Source organism: Rhinatrema bivittatum, chromosome 5 (genome assembly GCF_901001135.1).
Source record: "Rhinatrema bivittatum chromosome 5, aRhiBiv1.1, whole genome shotgun sequence".
Lineage (NCBI taxonomy): Eukaryota > Metazoa > Chordata > Amphibia > Gymnophiona > Rhinatrematidae > Rhinatrema > Rhinatrema bivittatum.
The window spans coordinates 344,513,066-344,533,692 of record NC_042619.1 but is presented as its reverse complement, the minus strand read 5'-3'; the positions used below and the strand labels follow the sequence as shown (position 1 = coordinate 344,533,692).

At 41.6% G+C, this 20,627-nt stretch overlaps 1 protein-coding gene across 6 annotated transcripts in view; it reads right to left on the bottom strand.

Annotated features, from left to right (window-relative positions):
• Positions 1 to 20,627, bottom strand: part of UBAC2 (UBA domain containing 2) — a 377,581-nt gene that overhangs the window by 133,087 nt on the left and 223,867 nt on the right. For all 6 annotated transcript variants that reach the window (XR_003857130.1, XR_003857131.1, XR_003857133.1 and 3 more), the window contains exon 6: positions 11,107 to 11,154. Coding sequence is in view for 2 of the 6 variants with exons in the window: in XM_029604494.1 (XP_029460354.1) it covers positions 11,107 to 11,154 (48 nt within the window). In the remaining 4 variants the exon portion in view is untranslated. The remainder of the gene's footprint in view (positions 1 to 11,106; positions 11,155 to 20,627) is intronic.

Sequence of the window (20,627 nt, the reverse complement as noted above, 5' to 3'; positions counted from 1 at the left end):
GTTAATTATTTTTATAATGCTTTATAATTAGTTTCATCTCCCTGACTGGGGAGAGGAGTAAAAACAATGTATTGTATTTGTTTATTTAATAGCTACCATTTAATTGCTGTAAGCTGCCTTGATCTGATTCTGAAAGGCAGCCTATAAATATTGTTAAATAAATAAAATATACCTGTGGACGAGAGATGTACATGCAAAACAATTCTGGGTCATTCGTTTTGGCTTTTTTTCAGCATTTTTTTGGTATGTTTTGTCCTTTTTCATTTTGTTCAATTTGTTTCAGTTGTTTATGCACTTATATACCATTTTATTCACATACAATAGAATTTTATGCAGGTACGAAATCTATGCACACAAACTACTGACACAAAATATAGAGATACACTGATTATCAGCAGATACTGCCAAAAAATATTTCACCTGTGGCTTCAATAAACTGGAAATGGATACTAAGGACTTAAATAAGATAAGGAGCATTAATGGGGAATATTTATATACTGATAAATGGTTAAAACACTTCAACAAACTTTATGACATTAGGCATGTTATGATTAGTGGAGTGAAGCAAACTGCTGATGCATTTCTTTGTTGAAGATATTTTTATTAGCATTATCAAATGTATACAGTGACAAGCATAAGTCATAAAGCGTGAAACCAACTAAGGATAAAATATCTATCTCAGACACTGACTCCAAAAGCCAAAAAAGAAATGAAACAAAACAGGTTCCACAGTCTCTTGCATCATAAGAAAGTAACACTCTGCTGATCATTAAGCAAAAACAAAGTAAGATATATAAAACCCCACAAACCCACAAAAATCCTTCCCAAGTGTACAGACATTACACAAAGCTAAATGTCAAGGTGGAGTGACGTAGCAGAGAAGTTACACTGAGATTCAAGATACCTCAAATATTTAAGTTCATCTCCATATCCTACTAGAATTCAACAAAGAAAGGAGTCCAAATCTCCCTGCTGCTGATGCATTTCTAAAACGTCTGGCAGAAAATTTACAGCCAATAACATATAAATTGCAGATAAGACTTTATTTTGGTGGATGTTTCCCACACCTGCTCTGGCTCACAGTGACAAAAGTGATATTTCTGCTGGGTATAATTAAAGAAGGGGTAACTGTACTGTGCTGAGATAAATTTGCATCCCATGGAGACTCAATAATTGAACATTTATTTCATGCATATTCACTGTGAATATCCTGAAAACCCGACTTCCTGTGGGGTCCCCAGGACAGGTTTGGGAAGCCCTGCTCTAGACCCATTTGTCCTTTGTAATATGGATCCATTCTGGCAGAAATGTCTGGATCTTTTCAGGCTGGTTTCCTGATGCTGTAGAGGGACTGTCACTGCTGTACCCATTACAGGTTTCCCTGTGCTAAAACTCATTCTACAAACCGAGTTACATTTGCGCAAAAAAAATGTCAGTAAAACAGAAGTAAAAACCTGCGGTAAGATCAACCTAAGTTAAAAATAATAGTGTAATTCTACTGCAACAATACACTCCAAAAACTTATTTAAAAATGGTAAATTGGAGACTGATCTAAAGTTATCCAATTATTTACATCTGCTCTCTAAAATTGGGCAAATTATTGCACTTTTTAGCTCTTTGGGGAAAATTCCATTCTTTCTTTTTTTATATATATATATATTTTTTTTACAGATTTTGCAAATACAGACCAAGAAAATGTTTTCTTCTACAGAAATACAGTAGAAGGTATTAATTAACAATAATTAAGGAAAAATAATAAAGCATTAGCCCACTATGTCAGGGCGCAAAGAAATAATAAAGAAAAATACACAGCAAATCCTGGCACCAAAGCATAGTTACAATCATATTCAGAGCATCAATCTTTAGGAGAAGCAGATAGACCCGGAAATGAAGAACACAGCAGGACATTAAGCAAGTGCCCCTGAGAAATAAAGGGGGTCAAAGAAAATATATTTGACCCTATGTAATCTGATCACACACGAGGAAAATTTAACCAGAAAAGAGCCCCAAGTTACAATTCCCCAGGTCTTAAAAGGAGAAATCTCTTCCTCCTTTATTGGGTTGTTTTAGCAACATTAGGGAAAATATTAACCAAATACGCCAAAAAGGGGGTTAATCTGTTGTGAAAAAAATATTTCATAATCAAGTCTCTATCAGAGTCCCCAACAAATTTTGCAACCAATGTTCAAAGACAGAGCCTTCCAAGTAGTCAGTAATACTCAAGACGTCCAAAGACACCTGTAGTCCCGGATCTGAATGCGGAAGCTTTTTAACCTGCAGTAGATAATATGCCTTGGCAATGGGAGGCAAAATATTCTCAGGAAGCTTTACATCTTCCAAAATATATGTCCGAAGCATTTGTAATGGAAAAACCAACTTCTGCTTGGTAAAACTTGGTAAAAGTTAAGACAGCCTCAACACCAGGCGTCGCGTGTGGGAAGCCAGATAACATCAAGGGGCACCCTGCAGCGCTTCTCACCCCACAGTCATGGGAGGGGAAGTGAAGGAAACAGCTTGATCTTCACCTGGAACTGGAAAGAAGCAGCGATGTAAGTGCTGCGATCATTAGACCCGCTCCCCCATGACGTCACTAACATCAGACAGTTAAGACAGCCTGCGCGCCAAAGGCGCGCGACAAAGGGGCTCTCCCCTTTATGCACCCCTTCTTGCAAACCTTTGTGTATATGTAAAAATTTATTTTTATGTTTCCTTTGTTAACTAAGCTGTTTCATTGTATTCGACTAAGGAATTTTTTCCTGCTTTTTCTGTTTCACTGTAAACCGGCATGATTTGCATTTAATGCAAGAATGTCGGTATATAAAAGTTAAAAATAAATAAATAAATAAATAAAATTATTTCTCGATCTAAACACATTCTTCAGGGATTCTAATTTATTTTGCAACGAGGTAGTGGAGGGGAAGCCAGTGCCGCTGCACTGGCGCCCATGAAGGGCCCGGAGTGCCAGCCTCTATAAACTATAACTATGCTGCTTCCCTTTCGCTGATGCCGGTGGTTTGTTTTAGTGAAGGAACATGATGAAATGACACCCCCCACCCTCGCCAACACCAGTGGTGCTCTTGCTTGGAAACAGCTGCTGGCGCTGGGGCACCACACGGTTGGAGACTGCATAAGGAACGTGGAAAGATGAGCTGCTGAGCATGCTGAGCTATGTTCCTTTTCCTGCCTCCTGCAGCTCATTGGCTCTTCAAAGCAGAATGAGCCAATGAGCCATGGAAGATGGGGGAAGCTACATACCACTAGGGATGTGCAATCGTTTTTTGACGATTAGAAAATTCGTACGATATTTCCTAAATCGTCATGGATCGGGAAACCAATAAAATGATTGCATTTTCCCTGAATTTTCATAAAAAATTGTTTTTCACGAAAAAAAAAATGCCGATCCGCGGGAAAACAAGATTTTCCCGCAGCCACACGAACCCGAAAGCGTAAACGATCGGGCACCCAATGCACATCTCTACATACCACAACGTGCTATGAAGTACTTCTTCAGAATCTTGCTCCTGCAGTCCAGAGATGGAGATGAAATAAAAAAAAAAATTGCATCTGACTCTGAAGATGCTGACAGTCAAATGGGGGCCGACCAAGACAAGATTGTATAATGTATATAGTGATCAGTGCTCTGCCACAGCTTAATATATTTTGTGATTGGCCTTTCAGAGTCATGCCACCTTCATTAGGTCAGCACAGAATGAGCTAAAGCAGTTTCCCAAATAAACAAGTAAATTATAGGGCTTATAATAGTAGTATAATGATCTTTGTTTTCAAACTAACTTGTGCAGTAAAAAAAAAAAAAAGCTGATGGGAAGGGTAGAGTTTGCGGTGTTTGATGTGTTTGCAGAGAGGTGAGAAAACTAAATGAGTCAATCAGATGTATTTACAATAAAGGGGTCTATATCTGTTAAAGTGTGAGGAAACCAATGTCTCTATTAAGTCTGTGTTGATTTCAAAGCATTTGATCATAAAGATAAACTACTGAAAACCACACCATATTTTCATAACTGGAAACTTAAAGAACTGGGGTGGGATGAATAATGTATTTGGAGAGAAGTGATAAACGTGAGGGAGCCATTCAAATTTACAGCTACAGTGTCTGCTAATAGGTAAGGAAATCAATGTCTCTATTAATTCCTTTTGTATTTGTTTCAATGTATTTGGTCATTATTGTGAACCCTTCGTACTGTGGCATAGATGAAGCTGCCTCGTAGCTGCTTACGCTGACAGTTTGTGAACGTGTCTTGTAGCAAGACAGGCTGGAGCTTCACCTATACCCACCCGCCTCCCCTGCAGGTTGAGCCCTTGGATTCTGGCAGCCAGAAAGGAATAGGTGGGTCCCTAGGGCACTAAAGAGAGTAGGAGCACTGAGAGGAGAGGATCACCTTTTGCTGGTGGCTGAAAGGAATCAGTAAGTTTTTGCTTGGGGAATTTTCTTTTTAAAAGTATTGGGATGAAGTTAACTATTTGGGAATATTATTCAGTGTGTTTGTGCTTTTGTGCTTTTAAGAGTCAGTAAGGCAGGGAAAAAAATTGAAGTTAGACTGTTTGTATTTTTAAAAAAGTCAGTCAGTAAGGCAGCTAATAAGCAGTAGTTAGAGTGTTTATTTTTAATTGTAAGGCAGCTAATAAGCAGAAGTTAGATTTTATATTTTTAAATAGTGAACATATATATATAGGGGATATAAACAACCTTTTATCTAATTATATTCAATATAGAAGAAAATTATTTTTTAATGACATGAACTTACATCATAGAATATCATTCTTTATCATTTTTATTACTAATACAATATAAAAAAATACACTTTTAATCAATAATACATCTTAATACATACATGTGCAAAATACAAAAACCTGAGTAGAGATTTTTTCTCAGTCAAAGCATCTCTTTAACAAATATACCAGAGAACATGGACAAACATATCTCTTCAGAAATATTAAAACACCCATATACACACATACTTAATCATTCTACATGCACTCCCCCACCCAATATAAAACTAATTCTTTCCCAACCCTATTTTCAATTTTCCAAATGCCCCATTTATCAATATCCACACATTATGTTAACCAAGATCTTCTCAATGTATCTGTATCCACATAGGTTTCCAATACGTCCCACAATATTGGCCAGGGTCTTCTCCTCATTTGCTGAATGAATCCAATTCCTTCCAGGGCTAGGGAAAACTTTCAAATGAAGGTTTTGTGGACCACTTCCAGGAAGGATCCACTGATCATATCTTCAATCTACGGAGACCCCTTTCCTGGTTGAATCACCCTTACTAAGGCACCCCTGACGGAGTGCACCGGTGTGTTCCATGTGGAGCGCATTGCTTTTCATGTCATTGACAGATCCGTTCACCCCATGGTACTAGGGCTACCTTGGCTCCAGCTGCGCTCGCCACAGTTTGATTGGACCATGCTACAACGCTCCAGATGGGCTCCTAAGAATCATGTTTTCAGTTAGTGGAATCCCCACTTTCTTTACCTTTGGCCGCCACACTACAGGGCATTCCCCTACAGTACAGTAATTTTGTGGACATCGTCTCGAAAAGAAAATCTGAAACACTGCTACCCCACAGGGAGTACGACTGTGGAATTGAGCTGCTATCCAACTCCAAGCCTCCTCAGGATAGAGTGTATCCCTTCTCTCTTCCAGAAACCAAGGCAATGTCCGAATACATCCGCGAGAACCTCGACCGGGGATTCACATCAACCATCTTCATCTCCGGCTGGTGCCAGGTTCTTTTTAGTCTCCAAGGAGGACGGCTCGCTTTGACCCTGCATCAACTATCGCGGATAATATACAATTACCAAAAAGGATTAATATCCATTACCCCTGGTCCCTGAACTTTTTGACCACATCCAAGGGGCAAGGATTTTCACAAAACTAGACCTCTGAGGAGCGTACAACCTAATCCAAATTTGATCTGGGGATGAATGGAAGACTGCATTCAACATTTGAGATGGGCATTTTGAGTATCTGGTAATGCCCTCTGGCCTAAGTGACGCCCCGGCTCTCTTCCAAAAAATGATGAACAAGATCTTCAGATGAGAGCATGGCAGACTGCCTTGCTTGAATGGGCTCAACATGGTGAACAGGAAGATGCAAACATTAACCAAGGGCTGCCCCTAGGCACATGCGCTCCTAACTTGCCACAAATTAAAGGGCCCATGGCGGCAACTTCCCATGGTGCCCTCTGACGACATCAAGGCTCCCTCTCTATAAAAGGCTTGCTTCCCTTCCACCTCGGCAGTAGGTCAACTTCCGGAAAGAGTGCATTGCCTTAGTGTGTTCCTGTCTCTGGCTTTGTGTTCCGGGACCGTGTTCCTGAGTTCCTCTTTTCTATTCTTGGTTCCTTTGTTGGCAGTCTAGTCCTGTTCCTGAGTTCTTGTCTGCTTTATGGTCAGTCTACATTCTATCTTCAGTCTTCAGTATCTCCACTCCTACTTGTGCTACTCTCCTTGCCTCCTATTCTCCTTTCCAACCCTCATTGCCCCTCGGACGGATTTCTGGTTTGACCTTGGCTTGAACACTGTTTCTGATAGTGGTCCACCTGCCACTGACCAATGCCTGGACACCATCTCTGATAGTACGCCACCTGCCCTGACCGCTGTCAGACTCTGAAATTCCTTGTATTCTTTCTGCACTAGACCCTGGCCCGCAACTCTAACTCCTTGATAGATCTTCACCTCACCAGCAGAGGCCTGCGCCTAAGACCTGCTGGCCCCAGCACCCAAGAGCTCAACCTAAGGGGAACGTGGGCTGGTATAGGTGAAGCTCCAGTTGGGTCTCTGCCACAGCCAGCTCGACTAGCAGATGATGGGGACCTGCAGGGCTCCTTCCTTACAGGTTGCCCCAATTCCACCTTGGTCCAAGGGTCCACGCCTGCAACATACACTTTGCTAATACCCCAGCCACATACAGTATACCCACACATCATGCCATCCCCCCAGCCACATACATCCAAATACACTGCCACCCCCATAACCACATATACCCACACAACTCTTCACCTCCTTAACTGTATACCACTTGGATTTTAAATTGAGATTGCAGTATGCTAAGAACTCAAACTAAACAAAACTAAATCCACCCTGTACCCTACTACCACACAAACACTACCACAACCCCTCCTGACACTCACACCTCTCTTCTCCACCTCAACCTTATTTTGCTCTTAATCTGTGGTAGGCTTTTATATGGTTCTTTTTTTATATATATATATCATTGAATAAACCAAAAAATGCCAATAGAGATATTGTTCACAATGCAAAGCCACAGGTAAACACCTATTTTCAGAACCCTCCAAATATGGCTAATTGTGTGAAAAATAAGCAGCTCAAGTTGCAATTTATAAATATCTAGGATCAGAAGTTCTACATATATTCTCTACTGTGTCAAAAAATTCCAACACTTTAGTGTGTTTTAGTAGAAAATGAAAACTTTTTTCTATCTCAAATTTTCTTTCTTAAGAGCTTTCACATATTAGCTGCTATGCAAAACTAAAAATTAAAAAAAAAAGCTGCCACAATTTAAATTATAAGCATTTAGCCTTCAACACTGATTCCCACAAACCACCTGTCATGCACCAATAGCAACAGTGAGCATCCTTCTCTATCTTCCTACCTAATAAGGGCAACTCTCTGCATCTGTATCTCACATTTTATAATGGTTATGCCTTTTGTTGACAAACGAGTCATCAGTCATTGAACAAGATGTAACATTGATATCACAGTAATATTGCCCGACAGTTTAGGAATCAATTTTTGATTTTGTACCCATTTGGTTTTCTTACTTTAAATGGCACTGATTTCATACAAAAATTATTCTAATTTGTTTCCTTTGAATACAACCTGTACAATCAAAATGATCAAACCAAATTTTAGAAAGATATGCTTTTCATTGGAGAGGGAGAGAGCCGATTCCTCATAGATAAGAAGTTAAAACATTCTAATATACGGCACTGTACTACTGTCATAGTGAAACTCCCTCACCTTATTTATTTATTTATAGTTTTTCTATACCGGCATTCATGATACAATCACATCATGCTGGTTTACAAATAACAGGGGGTGTAATAACTTTGAACCTTGAACACATGAACAGAATCAATGCAGTTACAATAAAACAAGGCTGCTCAACTGGGAGGAAGAAGAAACAAAGCTATAGTAACTTAACAGACAGAGGTATAATTATTTACAGTATTCTGAAGTGTCTTTCTATGGTTGATGCTGAGAATCAGTTAGGGTCTGGAAAGGCTTGTTTGAACAACCAAGTCTTAAGCCTTTTTCTAAATGTTAGAAGGCATGGTTCCTGTCTCAGATCAGGGGGAATGGAGTTCCATATCGAAGGTCCCGCTGTAGAGAAGGCCCGGTCTCTAAATGATCGATAATGTGTGGATTTGGTTTGTGGTACCTGGAGTGATCCTCTGTAAGCTTCTCTAATGGGTCTGGAGGAGGTAAGTTGTCTGAGCGGGATTTGTAGGTTAAGTGGAGCATGATGATGAATGGCTTTATAGATAATGGTGATGGACATGAATAATTCTGAAATGTATTGGCAGCCAGTGTAAGTTTTTGAGAATGGGAGTAATGTGGTCTCTTCTCCTGGTGTTAGTCAGTATTTTGGCTGCCGCGTTTTGGAGCATCTGGAGAGGTTTGGTGGAGGAGGCAGGGAGACCTAGTAAGATAGAATTACAATAGTCTATTTTCAAAAAAATTATTGCTTGAAGGACCGTCCTGAAATCTTGAAAGTGAAGGAGTGGTTTGATTCTTTTCAGTACCTGTAGTTTATAAAAGCAGTTCTTAGTAGTTTGGTTGATGAAAGATTTTAAATTCAGATGATTGTCTATGATTACTCCTAAGTCTCTTGCTTGGGTGATGAGTGAGTTGGTTGGAGGGTTCAAAGTGATATTACTATTTTCCATGGAGATGAGGAGTTCACTCTTAGAAGAATTTAGTATCAAGTTTAGACTAATGAGGAGGCAATTGGTTTCTCGAAGGCAGTTTTCCCAATATTCAAGTGTTTTAGTAATAGATTCTTTAATGGGGATCAAAATTTGGACATCATCGGCGTATAGGAAGTGTGTTTGTTTCAGATTGGTTAACAAGTGGCATAGTGGAAGAATGTATATGTTAAAGAGCGTGGGGGATAGGGAGGAACCCCGAGGAACTCCTAGGGAGGAGTTGTGGTGGGGGGATTCTTTATTGTGAATTCTGACCTTGTAGCCTCTGTTACTGAGAAATGAGTTGAACCAAGCAAATGCAGTTCCTGTTATTCCGATGACCGACAACTGGTTGAGGAGGATGGAATGGTTAACGGTGTCAAATGCTGCTGAGAGGTCAAGGAGAATCACTAAGAAGGATTGACCTTTATCCAGTTCCATGATGAGGTGGTCTGTCAGGGATATGAATAGGGTTTTGGTGCTTAAAGCTTTATGGAACCCAAACTGAGTGGGGTACAGAATTTTGTGATCTTCGATGAAGTCAGATAGTTGCGCATTGACTAATTTTTCCATGATCTTTGCTATAAACGGAAGGTTGGAGATCGGGTGGAAGTTGTTGGGATCTTTAGGATCCAAATTTGTTTTTTTAAGGAGGGGTTTTTTAGGAGGGGTTTAGGAGGGGCTTTTTTAAGGTCATCAGGAAAAAATCCCTGAGATAGTGAACAGTTTATGATGTCAGCCAGTGTTTTGGAGATGGTGTCAGGAATTAGTAGGAGAAGTTTAGTTGGGATTTGGTCGAATGGATGGGAGGAAGGTTTCATTTTCTTTAGTACCGATTGGATCTATGAAGCTGTGATGGGATCAAACGATTCGAGAGTGATGCCTTTGTTTAGGAGATGATATGTACTAGTGGGAGAGGAAGTGCTAGTAGGCAGTCATGTTAGGAGGTTGGAGATTTTGCTTTGGAAGAAGAGAGCCAATTCGTCGGCTTTGGATTGTGCTTGGTTGCTAGGGATATCTGCTGCGTTGGTTTGTGTTAGTTTGGATACGTAGGTGAATAGAGCTTTTGCGTCGAAGATAAGGTCATGGATCTTGTGAGCGTAGAAGTCCCTTTTTGATTTAAGGTGGAGTTCCTGTAGTGGTGGAGCGCTAGTTTATAGGCAGCGAGCCTATTTACTCTCTTTCTGTCTTAAGCTCTGTTTGAGTTTTCGAAGATCGTTGTTGAACCAAGGTTGGCTTTTTGAAGAGTTGGGGTTGAGTTTTTTGGTTGATAGTGGACATAGTTTATTTGCTACAGCCTCCGTGATGTTGCTCCAGGAAAGGAGGGCTGAATTGGGATCAGAGAGGTCTATGTCTGCCATGCTCCCCCACCACCACCTAAAGAAAAAATGGTAATGCCCAAATCATCATAACAATTAAACTGCAAACGTGGAGTGGAGTAATCTAGTGCTTAGAGAACCAGAAATCCTGCTGATGCTCCTTATGACCTTGGCAAGTCACTTCATTCTCCATTGTCTCAGGTACAAACTTACTCTACAAGCCCTCTCGGGATAGGGGAATACCCAACTGTACCTGAATGTAACTCACTTTGCGTTACCAATAAAAAGGTGCACGCTAACTCTAAATAAGTAAGTAAATAAATAAATAAATAAATAAAACAAACATAAAATAAATAAATATGACTCAATTCAAACGCCATAAGGAAAATATGAGGCCAGGTATTAGGGATTTATTCAGTGCAAAACATGCAAGTTGTATTATTGATCTGTAAGAACTTCAACACAGACCTATAATGACTGGAAGGTTAATTTTAAAATATAATTAATAATTTACGCATCTAATGGGAAAGTCGGTCAATCAATATAACTGATCTAACAGCATTTCCCAGAGATCCTGAAATGATGACTACAGCAGACCTATACACAATGTCACTAAAGGGCAAACTGTTGGAAAATCATGTTTCCTTGTTATATGAGATTCACAGAGTATTTAGGCATGTTTTTAAATGCTAGAACATTAGAGATCACATTCTTACTGCTTACAGGTACAAAAAGGGTTTGAATTAGCACAAGCTCTAATTTTCAAATAAATATTTCTCTTTGCCAGGCCTTTTATCATTAAAAGGTTTAAAATTAACTGAACTTACCAAGCCACTTAATGCTATAATCCACATGTAGGAACTGGAGGTTAAAAGCTAGAAGAAAAAAAAGTTCACATATCTTACTGTATGGGATCATTTGTATTGCATATCAGATCAGACAAAACACAGTTTTTTGCAGTGCTTTATGCTGTTTTGCATTTAGAAACAATGGGGGCAATAATCGAAAATGTTTACTCATAAACCACAGTTTTGACTATTGCTCTCATCCGCTGCCCCTCGACCACCCCTCACTTAACTAAGGGCGGAGTTAGGTCCAGGGAATGAAAATGCACTTGGATTTTATTTTCACATCTCCATACATTCTGCAAAGCATGAGCGTACGTTTGTGCCTGCACCGCGCACACGGGCAGCACGAGCTTGCAGTCCCATCGGTACAAGATATCCGGAGGGCATGAAAATTGGCCTCAACGTGTGTAATTCACAGCCTATACCCTGCTAAAACCTAATCCTGCAGAAAGGAAGGCAGATAAATAAATACATTATTCAATAAAACTATGTAAAACCATGCAAAGTTAGTGATGTCAAGAAACAGCTTAAGGGAGCAAAACTGAACAGCCCACTTAGGTGCAAAGTACTCCCACAATGATCCATCATGCCCACAGCCTCCTGCTTCTGACCATGGCCGTTCAGGGTCACTTGGAAGTGCCCAGCAGATCCTCATGGGGAGATCCTTTCCCTGTTGCTCACTCCGGGATGTAAAAGGAGGCTAATACCTATCCTCCAGAAATGTGGCCAAACCTTCTCTGAATCCAGCAGTACTATTTAACTTGATTACAGCTTACAGAAACAAATTCCACAATGTAATGGCGCATGAACTGAAAACAATACTTTTTAAAATTTGGTTTAAATCTGCCACCAATTAGTTTCATAGAGGATAAATAACCACTCGTTATTTTTCTACACCAGTCATGATTTCACAGACCTCTATCATATCCCCTTTCCATCATCTCTAACCTCTTCATCAAGACTCTCCCAGCCCCTTCCTCATCTGTCCTGCCCCTCCCTTTATCTTTTCTGAGATGAGTCAACCAGAAATGCGCACCGTACTCAAGGTGTGGTCACACCACAGATCAAGAGATAGGCACTATGGTATTCAGTGTTGTGTTTTCTATTCCTTACATTATATTTGCTGTTTTGTAAGCTGCTACACACAAAGCTGAGGACCTATGTATTGTCCACAATGAAGCCGAAGCCCTTTTCCTGGCTGGTAACGTACACTGTGTACATATACCGTAGTTAGAATTACTCTCCCTGTGTGTATCACATTGCACTTGTCTACATTAAATTTCATCTGCTGTTTAATGTCTCACGGGGTTTTCCTGCAATTCCTCAGTCTGATTGTGCTTTAACTACTCTCATCTGTAAATTTCCTCACCTCACTCATTGCTCTCTTTTCTAGGATAATAAATGAATATGTTAAACAACACTGATCAGATGGGCACTGCATTATTCACCTCTCGCCACCGGGAAAATTGGTCCTACTCTGTTTCCTATCCATTAACAAGTTATCAGTTCACACTAGAAGGTTCCCTAGCCCAATGCACACTTTTAACTCCTGTGCAGGCTTCTTGCCTTTGATGTACTTGAAAATGGTTAGCAAGTTTCCCCTCCTATTTTCTCTGGGCCTGCCTTACTAATGTTTTACATTTACCATTTACTTATTCTTGGATTTATTACATGCAATTTGCCAGCAACAGTTTATGCTGTTTCCTATTTTCAAAAAGATGTATTTTTTTTTACTATAATAACCTCTTTCACAGCATCATCCAGCCGTGCTGGCCGTCGTTTATCCTCTTTTCACCTTTTTTTTAACTTGAGTAAATATATTTTATTTAGACTTCCAAGACAGTATTCTTAAACATCTCAATGCCTAACGCAGGCTTTTCATTTCAGTTTTATTCTAATCCCCTCATTTTATCATACTCTCCCTTGTTTAAGTTAAATACTGCTGCAGTAGTTTTAGCTATTATTCTCACTCAAGTGATTATATCAAATTTGATTGTACTATAATTATTTGTACCAGGTCTTGCAATCCACTGAAAGCGAGACCTAAAGTAGGTCTCACTCTAGTCGGTTCCAGGTCTAGACAATACAGAAATGTCAAAACATATATTCAGTAGTCATCTATGACTGTCTCCGCCTTGTGTGCAACCTCATATATTAAATTACATTATTATGTCACAAGCCAACTGATAGCCAGGGATGTGCATAAATACTATCATATGACAGTTACGCACAAAACTGATTTTATGTAAAACTGCATCCAGGAACAATCCTGATACTAATCTCCACTATCGAGTTGGACAAAAATAAAATTTGAGCCTAAGAATCAGAAAAGCGATTCAACTCATATTTACTGACAGAATTAAGCTCAAATGACAAAATTCTACCAGACACATTACGAAAACTGCACTGCCTTGATTACGGTAAATCACTGGTATTAAATCATAAAGAGGCTACCAGGCCTATAAGAGCAGCAGCATCCCTAAATGACAGGAAATTCTCTAAAAGCTATATTCTGTTTCCATTTCCTCAGGGCCCCGTATGGTCATGCTGTACTTCTGTCTTGTACCAGTGGTTTAATAAGTCTTGTACCAGTGATTTAATAAGTTTATTTAGCGCTCTTGTTTTCTAAGTTCTCTCTTTTAACATTATTCTCCTCAGTTATATGTTCCTTGTAAAGCTGGTTGCTAATTCTGTTATATGTAAACCGATGAGATGTTCCCAACGTTCGTCGGTATATAAAAGCTGTTAAATAAATAAATAAATAAATAAATAAAACGCGTGCATTGAAGTTGTGGCAGATGCCTTGTCACTCTTTCTTTCAAAGTTGTAAAATAAAAGTGAGTTTTGAAATGACAAAGAGACAACAAATTTCAAGGATTTTTTTTTTTCAGGGCTTTTAAGTGCAATCCGTCTAGCATAATTGGCAGCAGGCTACAGGGAGCGGCAAAAACAACCCTGCAGAATTGCACCACTGCTGCCCCCTCTCTGTATATCTACACTTTATCTCGCTCCCTTCGAGCATCTGCCACCATAGGTACCAGCACTGAGAGCACTGGGGCCCCCTCACTATTGTCTCCTGCACTCCTGAGAACGCCATGCTGCAAGGCGGGTGTGCTTCTGTCTCACTGCTACCGCTCCCACCTCCTCCTGCAGCCTATTGGCTGGCTGAGGAACGACTGACCAATGGGCTGCAGGGGGACCAGAGAGCTGCAGCACTGTAAGACAGACAGACAGGCTTCCCGAGACGCAGTGGAGATGGGAAGAGCTGCCGTTAGAGGGACTGAGAAAGGAGGAGATATGAGGGGACAAGGAGGGAGGTGAGAGAGGGGATGAGAGAACTGCTGGAAGATCGGGAGGTGAGAGAGGGAAGAAGGTACATCATTGGTTGTAAAGCTAGCTAGAAGATGGAATACTACTACAGGGAAGATCTGGAACCGAAAACAGGAATCTTGGCTGGGAGAGTAAGAGATTAACTGTGAGGGGGAAGAGGAGCTGAGAGAGTGGGCATGGACTTAAAGAAAGGAGAAGGAGGTTCAAGCTGGGAGAGAGGACATCAGTTGTGATAAGAAGAGGAGCCTGGGGTGAGAAGGTTAGGCTAGGAGAATGTAAGAATGAGAGAGAGGTGAAAAAGACTGGGAAAGGAGCTGTGTGGGAGATAGAGAAGGGGGGCTAACAGGAAAGGTAAATCACCAGAAGGATTTGAGAAGAGTAGGGGTTATGGTGAAGGGATGAAGGTGGCAGGAGGCGGCGAGTGGGAGGAGATGAGAGGAGATAATGAGTCAGCGGATAGTAGGGATGTGAATCGTGTGATCGATTGTCTTAACGATCGATTTTGGCTGAGGGGGGGGGGGAAATCTGATCGTCATGGTTTTTTTGGTTAAAAAATCGTTTTATCGGGGGAGGGGGGAGGGCGAGAAAACCGGCACACCAAAACAACCCTAAAACCCACCCCGACCCTTTAAAACAAATCCCCCCCTCCCGAACCCCCCCAAAATGTTTTAAATTACCTGGGGTCCAGGGGGGGGGGGGGTTTGTGTGTCCTGGTGCGATCTCCCGCTCTCGGGCCACGGCTGAGTTAATAGAAATGGTGCCGGTGGCCCTTTGCCCTTAACATGTGACAGGGCAAAGGTAGCGCCGGCGCCATTTTGGTTCCTGGCACCCGATGTCACGAGTGCAGGAGATCGCTCCCGGACCCCCGCTGGACCCCCAGGGACTTTTGGCCAGCTTGGGGGGGGGGGCCTCCTGACCCCCCCCAAGACTTGCCAAAAGTCCAGCGGGGGTCCGGGAGCGATCTCCTGCACTCGTGACGTCGGGTGCCAGGAACCAAAATGGCGCCGGCGCTACCTTTGCCGGTCTTCTTTTCTGCCATCATCTGAAAAATCAACATTATGAAATAAAATGAGAAGAAAGATTCAAGAAAGATTAGCTGAAGAAGAAAAAGGGCTATTTTCAATTAAAGGGGTCCTATCAGTGACCCCAGAGAAAAGAGGCCTAGAAATAGAAGCAATGAAAAAAGAAGGAAACATAAAAGCTGAGGCGAAAACAATAACACTTGGGCACACTGATGTCCCAGAAGAAATGAAACACAGCAGAGTTGCAGATGTGGTGACTTTATCCAATGAAGCTCAGCCCGGAATTTTTATATCAAAGTTTCTAGAACTTCGACTGTGCCTCACTAGGCATGCCCAGCTTATACCACTATACCAGGCATCAATGTGGAGGCCTCCTTCAGTCTTATTCCTTAGCATTGAGTAGCCAACTCCAAGGGGAGGTGGGTGGGTTTCATGAAGACTTCCTGCTGTCCTCTGAGAACACCTGTTACAGGTAAGCAATTCTGCTTTCCCCGAGGACAAGCAAGAGAACAGTCCTCACATGTGGGTAATCCCTAGCAAAAGAGCATCCTGAATGAAAAAAGGGTAAAACAATAACAAAAGTGCCAACAGGCACAACAAACTATTTTTGTTAGCAACAATCCTTTTCTACTTTTACATCTTACGTATGAGGGGCAGCCTAAAACCAAATTAATGGGCTCTTGCAGGGAAAGGAGTTGGATACTATCTCAGACAGATTTTGCAGTACAGACTTGCCAAATCCTACTGTTGCATTGGAAGTCCCTGTCAAAACAGTAGTGTGATATGAATGTATGGAGAGAACTCCATGTCGCAGCCTTGTACATTTCCTCCATGAAGACCAATCTTAAGTGAGCCACCGAAGCTGCCATGGCTCACAAAGAGTGAGCCTGGACATTACCCACCAGTTTCAGGCCTGCCTGGGCATAACTGAAGGAAATGCAATCTGCTAGCCAACTGGATATAGTCTGTTTAGGAATGGCAATCCCCAGATTGTTGATATCAAAACAAACAAAAACCTGGACGGACTTTCTATGGACTTCAGTCTGCTCCAGGAAGAAGACCAAAGATCTCTTGCAGTCCAAACTGTGCAGTCCTTGTTCACCTTACTTAACATGCAGCCTAGGAAAGAATGTTGGAAGGACGATTGACTGGTTAAGATGGAATTCCAACACTGCCTTGGGCAGAAACTTCCAACACTGCCTTGGGCAGAAACAGGATAAAACTTGGTATAAGGTGGACAAGTTTCTAGAGCATGAAGCTCTTTGACTGTGAATGCTGAAGTGACCTCCACCAAAAATATGACCCTCCAAGTCAGGTACTTTAGATCACAGGAATGCAATGGCTCAAAAGGAGCTTTCATTAGTTGGATCAGTACAACAGTGAAGTTCTAAGACACAGCGGGAGGCTTGATGGGAGGCTTCAAATGAAGTAGACCTTGCATGAACCTGACAACCAAAGGTTGTACAGAGATGGGTCTATCTTCTACATGTTGGTAATAGGCACCAATTCCATTGGGATGTATTCTTATTGAGTTGCTTGGAGATTTTAATCTGCCTGGATTGGAGTATCCTTGCTGCAGAATTTGCAAGACGTAGAGAGATTGTGGATCCCTTCAAGGGGCTCTGCTCAGACAAATGATGATGGAACCCACAAGGAGAATATTGGATTTGGGGCTCACAAATAGTTAATATCTCCATTGATTGGGTAAGTGAACATTTGGGCACCAGTGATCATCAGACAGTATGGTTTGATATAACAACCAAGAGGGAGAGAAGTCACTCTTGAAGATCAAAGTCTTGGATTTCAAAAATACAGACTATGGTAAAATGGCTAGGCTAGGAGGAGATGGGTGAAGTGCAACAAAAGTGGGGCAAATTAAAAGGAGCTATAACAAAGGCAACAAATCTTTTTGTACAAAAATGCACATATAAGTAAAAGATAAAAAACTGATATGTTCTCCATGGAAGTGACTGAAAAAATAGAAGCAAAAAGATCAGCATTCAAAAAGTACAAACAAACTAAAAAAGAGGAACACAGAAAAGCTGAAGGAAATGAGAAAAGAAATCAGGACAGCGAAAGCTTGAATAGAAGAAAAGATTGCCAAAAAGGTTAAGCGTGGAGCCAAAGCATTTTTCAGATATATCAGAGAAAGGAGACAAGCTAGTGTTGGCATTGTAAGTTTGAAAGGAGCAGGGTGTGGAGAAACATGAGGAAATAGCAGAAATATTAAACAAATATTTTAGCTTGGTGTTCACTAATGATGATGGAACCCACAAGGAGAATATTGGATGGAATGAAGAAGGACCATTGCTGGTTGGCAAGAGTACCAATGACAGTGGGGAAGATATATCCCCCATTTACTGAAGATAGTGTTTGGGTGTAACTAGCAAAACAAAGTGAACAAGGTCATGGTGGCTGATGAGATACATCAGAAGATATCAAGGGAGCTCAGACAAGTACTAGCAGGTCCGCTGAAGGACATGTTCAACAGACCCTTGGAGAATGGAGTAGTGCCGCAGGATTGGAGAAGGGCGATTGTGGTCCCATTTCACAAAAGTGATAGCTGGGAGGAGGCTGGAAACCACAGGCCGGTTAGCCTTGCCTCGCTGGTGGGAAAATGAATGGAAAGACTGCTAAAGGATAATGAACTATGTACAATCATATGGACTGCAGGATCCGAGGCTTCATGAGAAAGGCCCTGTCAAACATATCTGGTTTTTTTGATTAGGAGACTACAGAATTGGATCAAGGAAGAGCATTCACTGTGGTTTACTTGGATTTCAGCAAGGCTTTTGAAACAGTCCAGCACAGAAAGCTTATCAATAAAATGGAAAGCCTGGGAGTGGGTTCCCAAAGTGGTGGAATGGATTACAAATTGGCTAACTGAAAGGCATCAGTCGGTAGCGGTAAATGGAACCTACTCTGAAGAGAGAAGATTGATACGTGTGGTTTCTCAAGAATCAGTTCTGAAACATGATCCTTTTGAGCAATATTGCCAAGGGATTAGAAGGAAACTTTTGTCTTTTTGTAGATAATCCTAAGATCTGCAAGAGTGGAAAAATGAGAAGCAATATAAGAAAGCTCAAGGAGCGGTCAAAGGATTTGGTCAATTGGGATTCAATGCCAAGAAGTGCAGCCATGCATTTGCAATACAGCAATCAAGATAAGGACACACATGCCCTTCCGGTTTGCACAGGTGCGCTTCCACCACAGCAAGGCATTTGGTTAAGACACATGAGGTAGACATCATGCCAAAAAGCAGCAAGCAATATTGGAAGTGATGATCTCCCACTACAAATCTGAGATATTTCTTGTGACTTGGGATATCTCTAAATGGGTGTCCACATTCTTGAAATCAAGAGAGCATAATCAGTCCCTTCTTTGTAGAAAGGGAGTTAAGCTGCTCAGGGAAACCATCTTGAACTTTTATCTTTTCAGAAATTTGTTCAAGACCTTAGGTCTAAGATGGGATAGAGTTTCCATGTTTTCTTTGGAATCAGGAGTACTTGAGGTAGATTCACCTCCCTCTCCCCCTTGGTGAAATGGATTTGAACCCACTGGTCTGCAAGAGAGAGGAGAGGTCTTTTTGAGGCCATTTCTGATTCAAAGCGAGATGCCTAATTGGGATCCAGAGAGCAAATTGGAGGAAGACCAATCATGCTGAGAACTCACATATCCAAAGTTACCCTGGGCCAATAATTTATGTAAAATCTTAGCCTGCCTCCGACAGGAAGGTTCTCCGGCCCAGGTACAGGGATGCAGGCCATGCTTTCTCTGTGATCCAGTCAAAACCCCCATCCTAGACTTTGATTGGGTGTTGGTTGTAGCTTAGGGCCTGTTGCTGCCTTGGACAAGCATAAGGGGCCTGTTGTAAACAGAACTATGGGGCAGAGGATAACACCTTCTCAGCTGGAAGAAGTGCCTTCTCTGCCCCATACTTGGATACTTCCTGGTAGCGGAGGGTAGGTCTGGAGTAACCGTGGAGAGTTGTTGAAGCATTGCACAGTGTTTACAGATCTGCACCAGCACTTCCTTTACCCTATCTCCAAAGACATTTTCTCCACTACAGGGCACATATGCAAGTCTTTCCTAGACCTCTGGTCGAAGGTTTGAGGCCTGCAAAGTAAATCTGTGAGCATCAGTTGACTCTTGATGCCATTTTGAAAACATTAAAGGTCCAAGTGGACCATGTGTTTTACACACTTCATTCCCTTACCCACCAGTGACTGAAGAGTGTTTTGTTGCTTTTGAGGGAGCTGCTTGGCCACCTCCTGCATCTGCTTTAGTAAGTCCCACATATACTAAACCATAAAGAGCTAACAGGAGGCTATGCAGGCATTTAGAAGAGCTCCCTGAAATACTTTCCTCCCAAGAGTATCCAGAGTTGTAAATCCCTACCCATTGTCCTCTTGAGAGCAGATTAGACCAGATTATCTCTGGACGAGATAAATCGCATCCACAGAGAGGGGATTCTCCCACATCCTCATCTGTTTCTCTTAAAGGATTTCATGAACTGGGACTGCCACAATCACCTTAGGGGTTCCACAAACAGGAGAATGTCCAGCATGTTTTTTCTGTTCCTATTCGCCATCAATAAAAGGAATGTTCTGCGAATAAATCTAATAAAGGAGAGGTCCTTTGGAGGGGACTTCTTAACTACTGGAAGAGGAGATGGGTTGGAAAGGAGACCCATCAGTTCCTTTTCTACAGAGCTATCTCTGGATGTGCAGAAAAGGGAGTCAGAACCCAATTAGTATACTAATGGTGAAGACCCTGATGGTAGTCATCCTGCAGACAAGGGCTCAGAGAAGGGCACACTTGTCTGTTGGGGCCTGGAATCCAAGGATATCCTGCACCTCAGCAAATCTTCCTCCCCCGATTGAGCTGGAGATCACCATAGGGGGTGGTTGCCATCAACACCAATTTCCTTCCAGGAATCGGCACCAGTGATAGGCCGTCAGGTAGCTAAAGGGACTCGAGCAGCAGCTGGACTTCAAACTGAACTTGCCTTGATGCCGGACTACCGAGGCTTGGAGGAGGTGGTGAAGACAAAAACAGCAAAGAATTCAAAGGGGCATGAGATAAACACTGTGGGTTCCTAAAGGCCAGAGGACAGAAATGAAGAAAAGAGTTCATGGGGGTAATCTG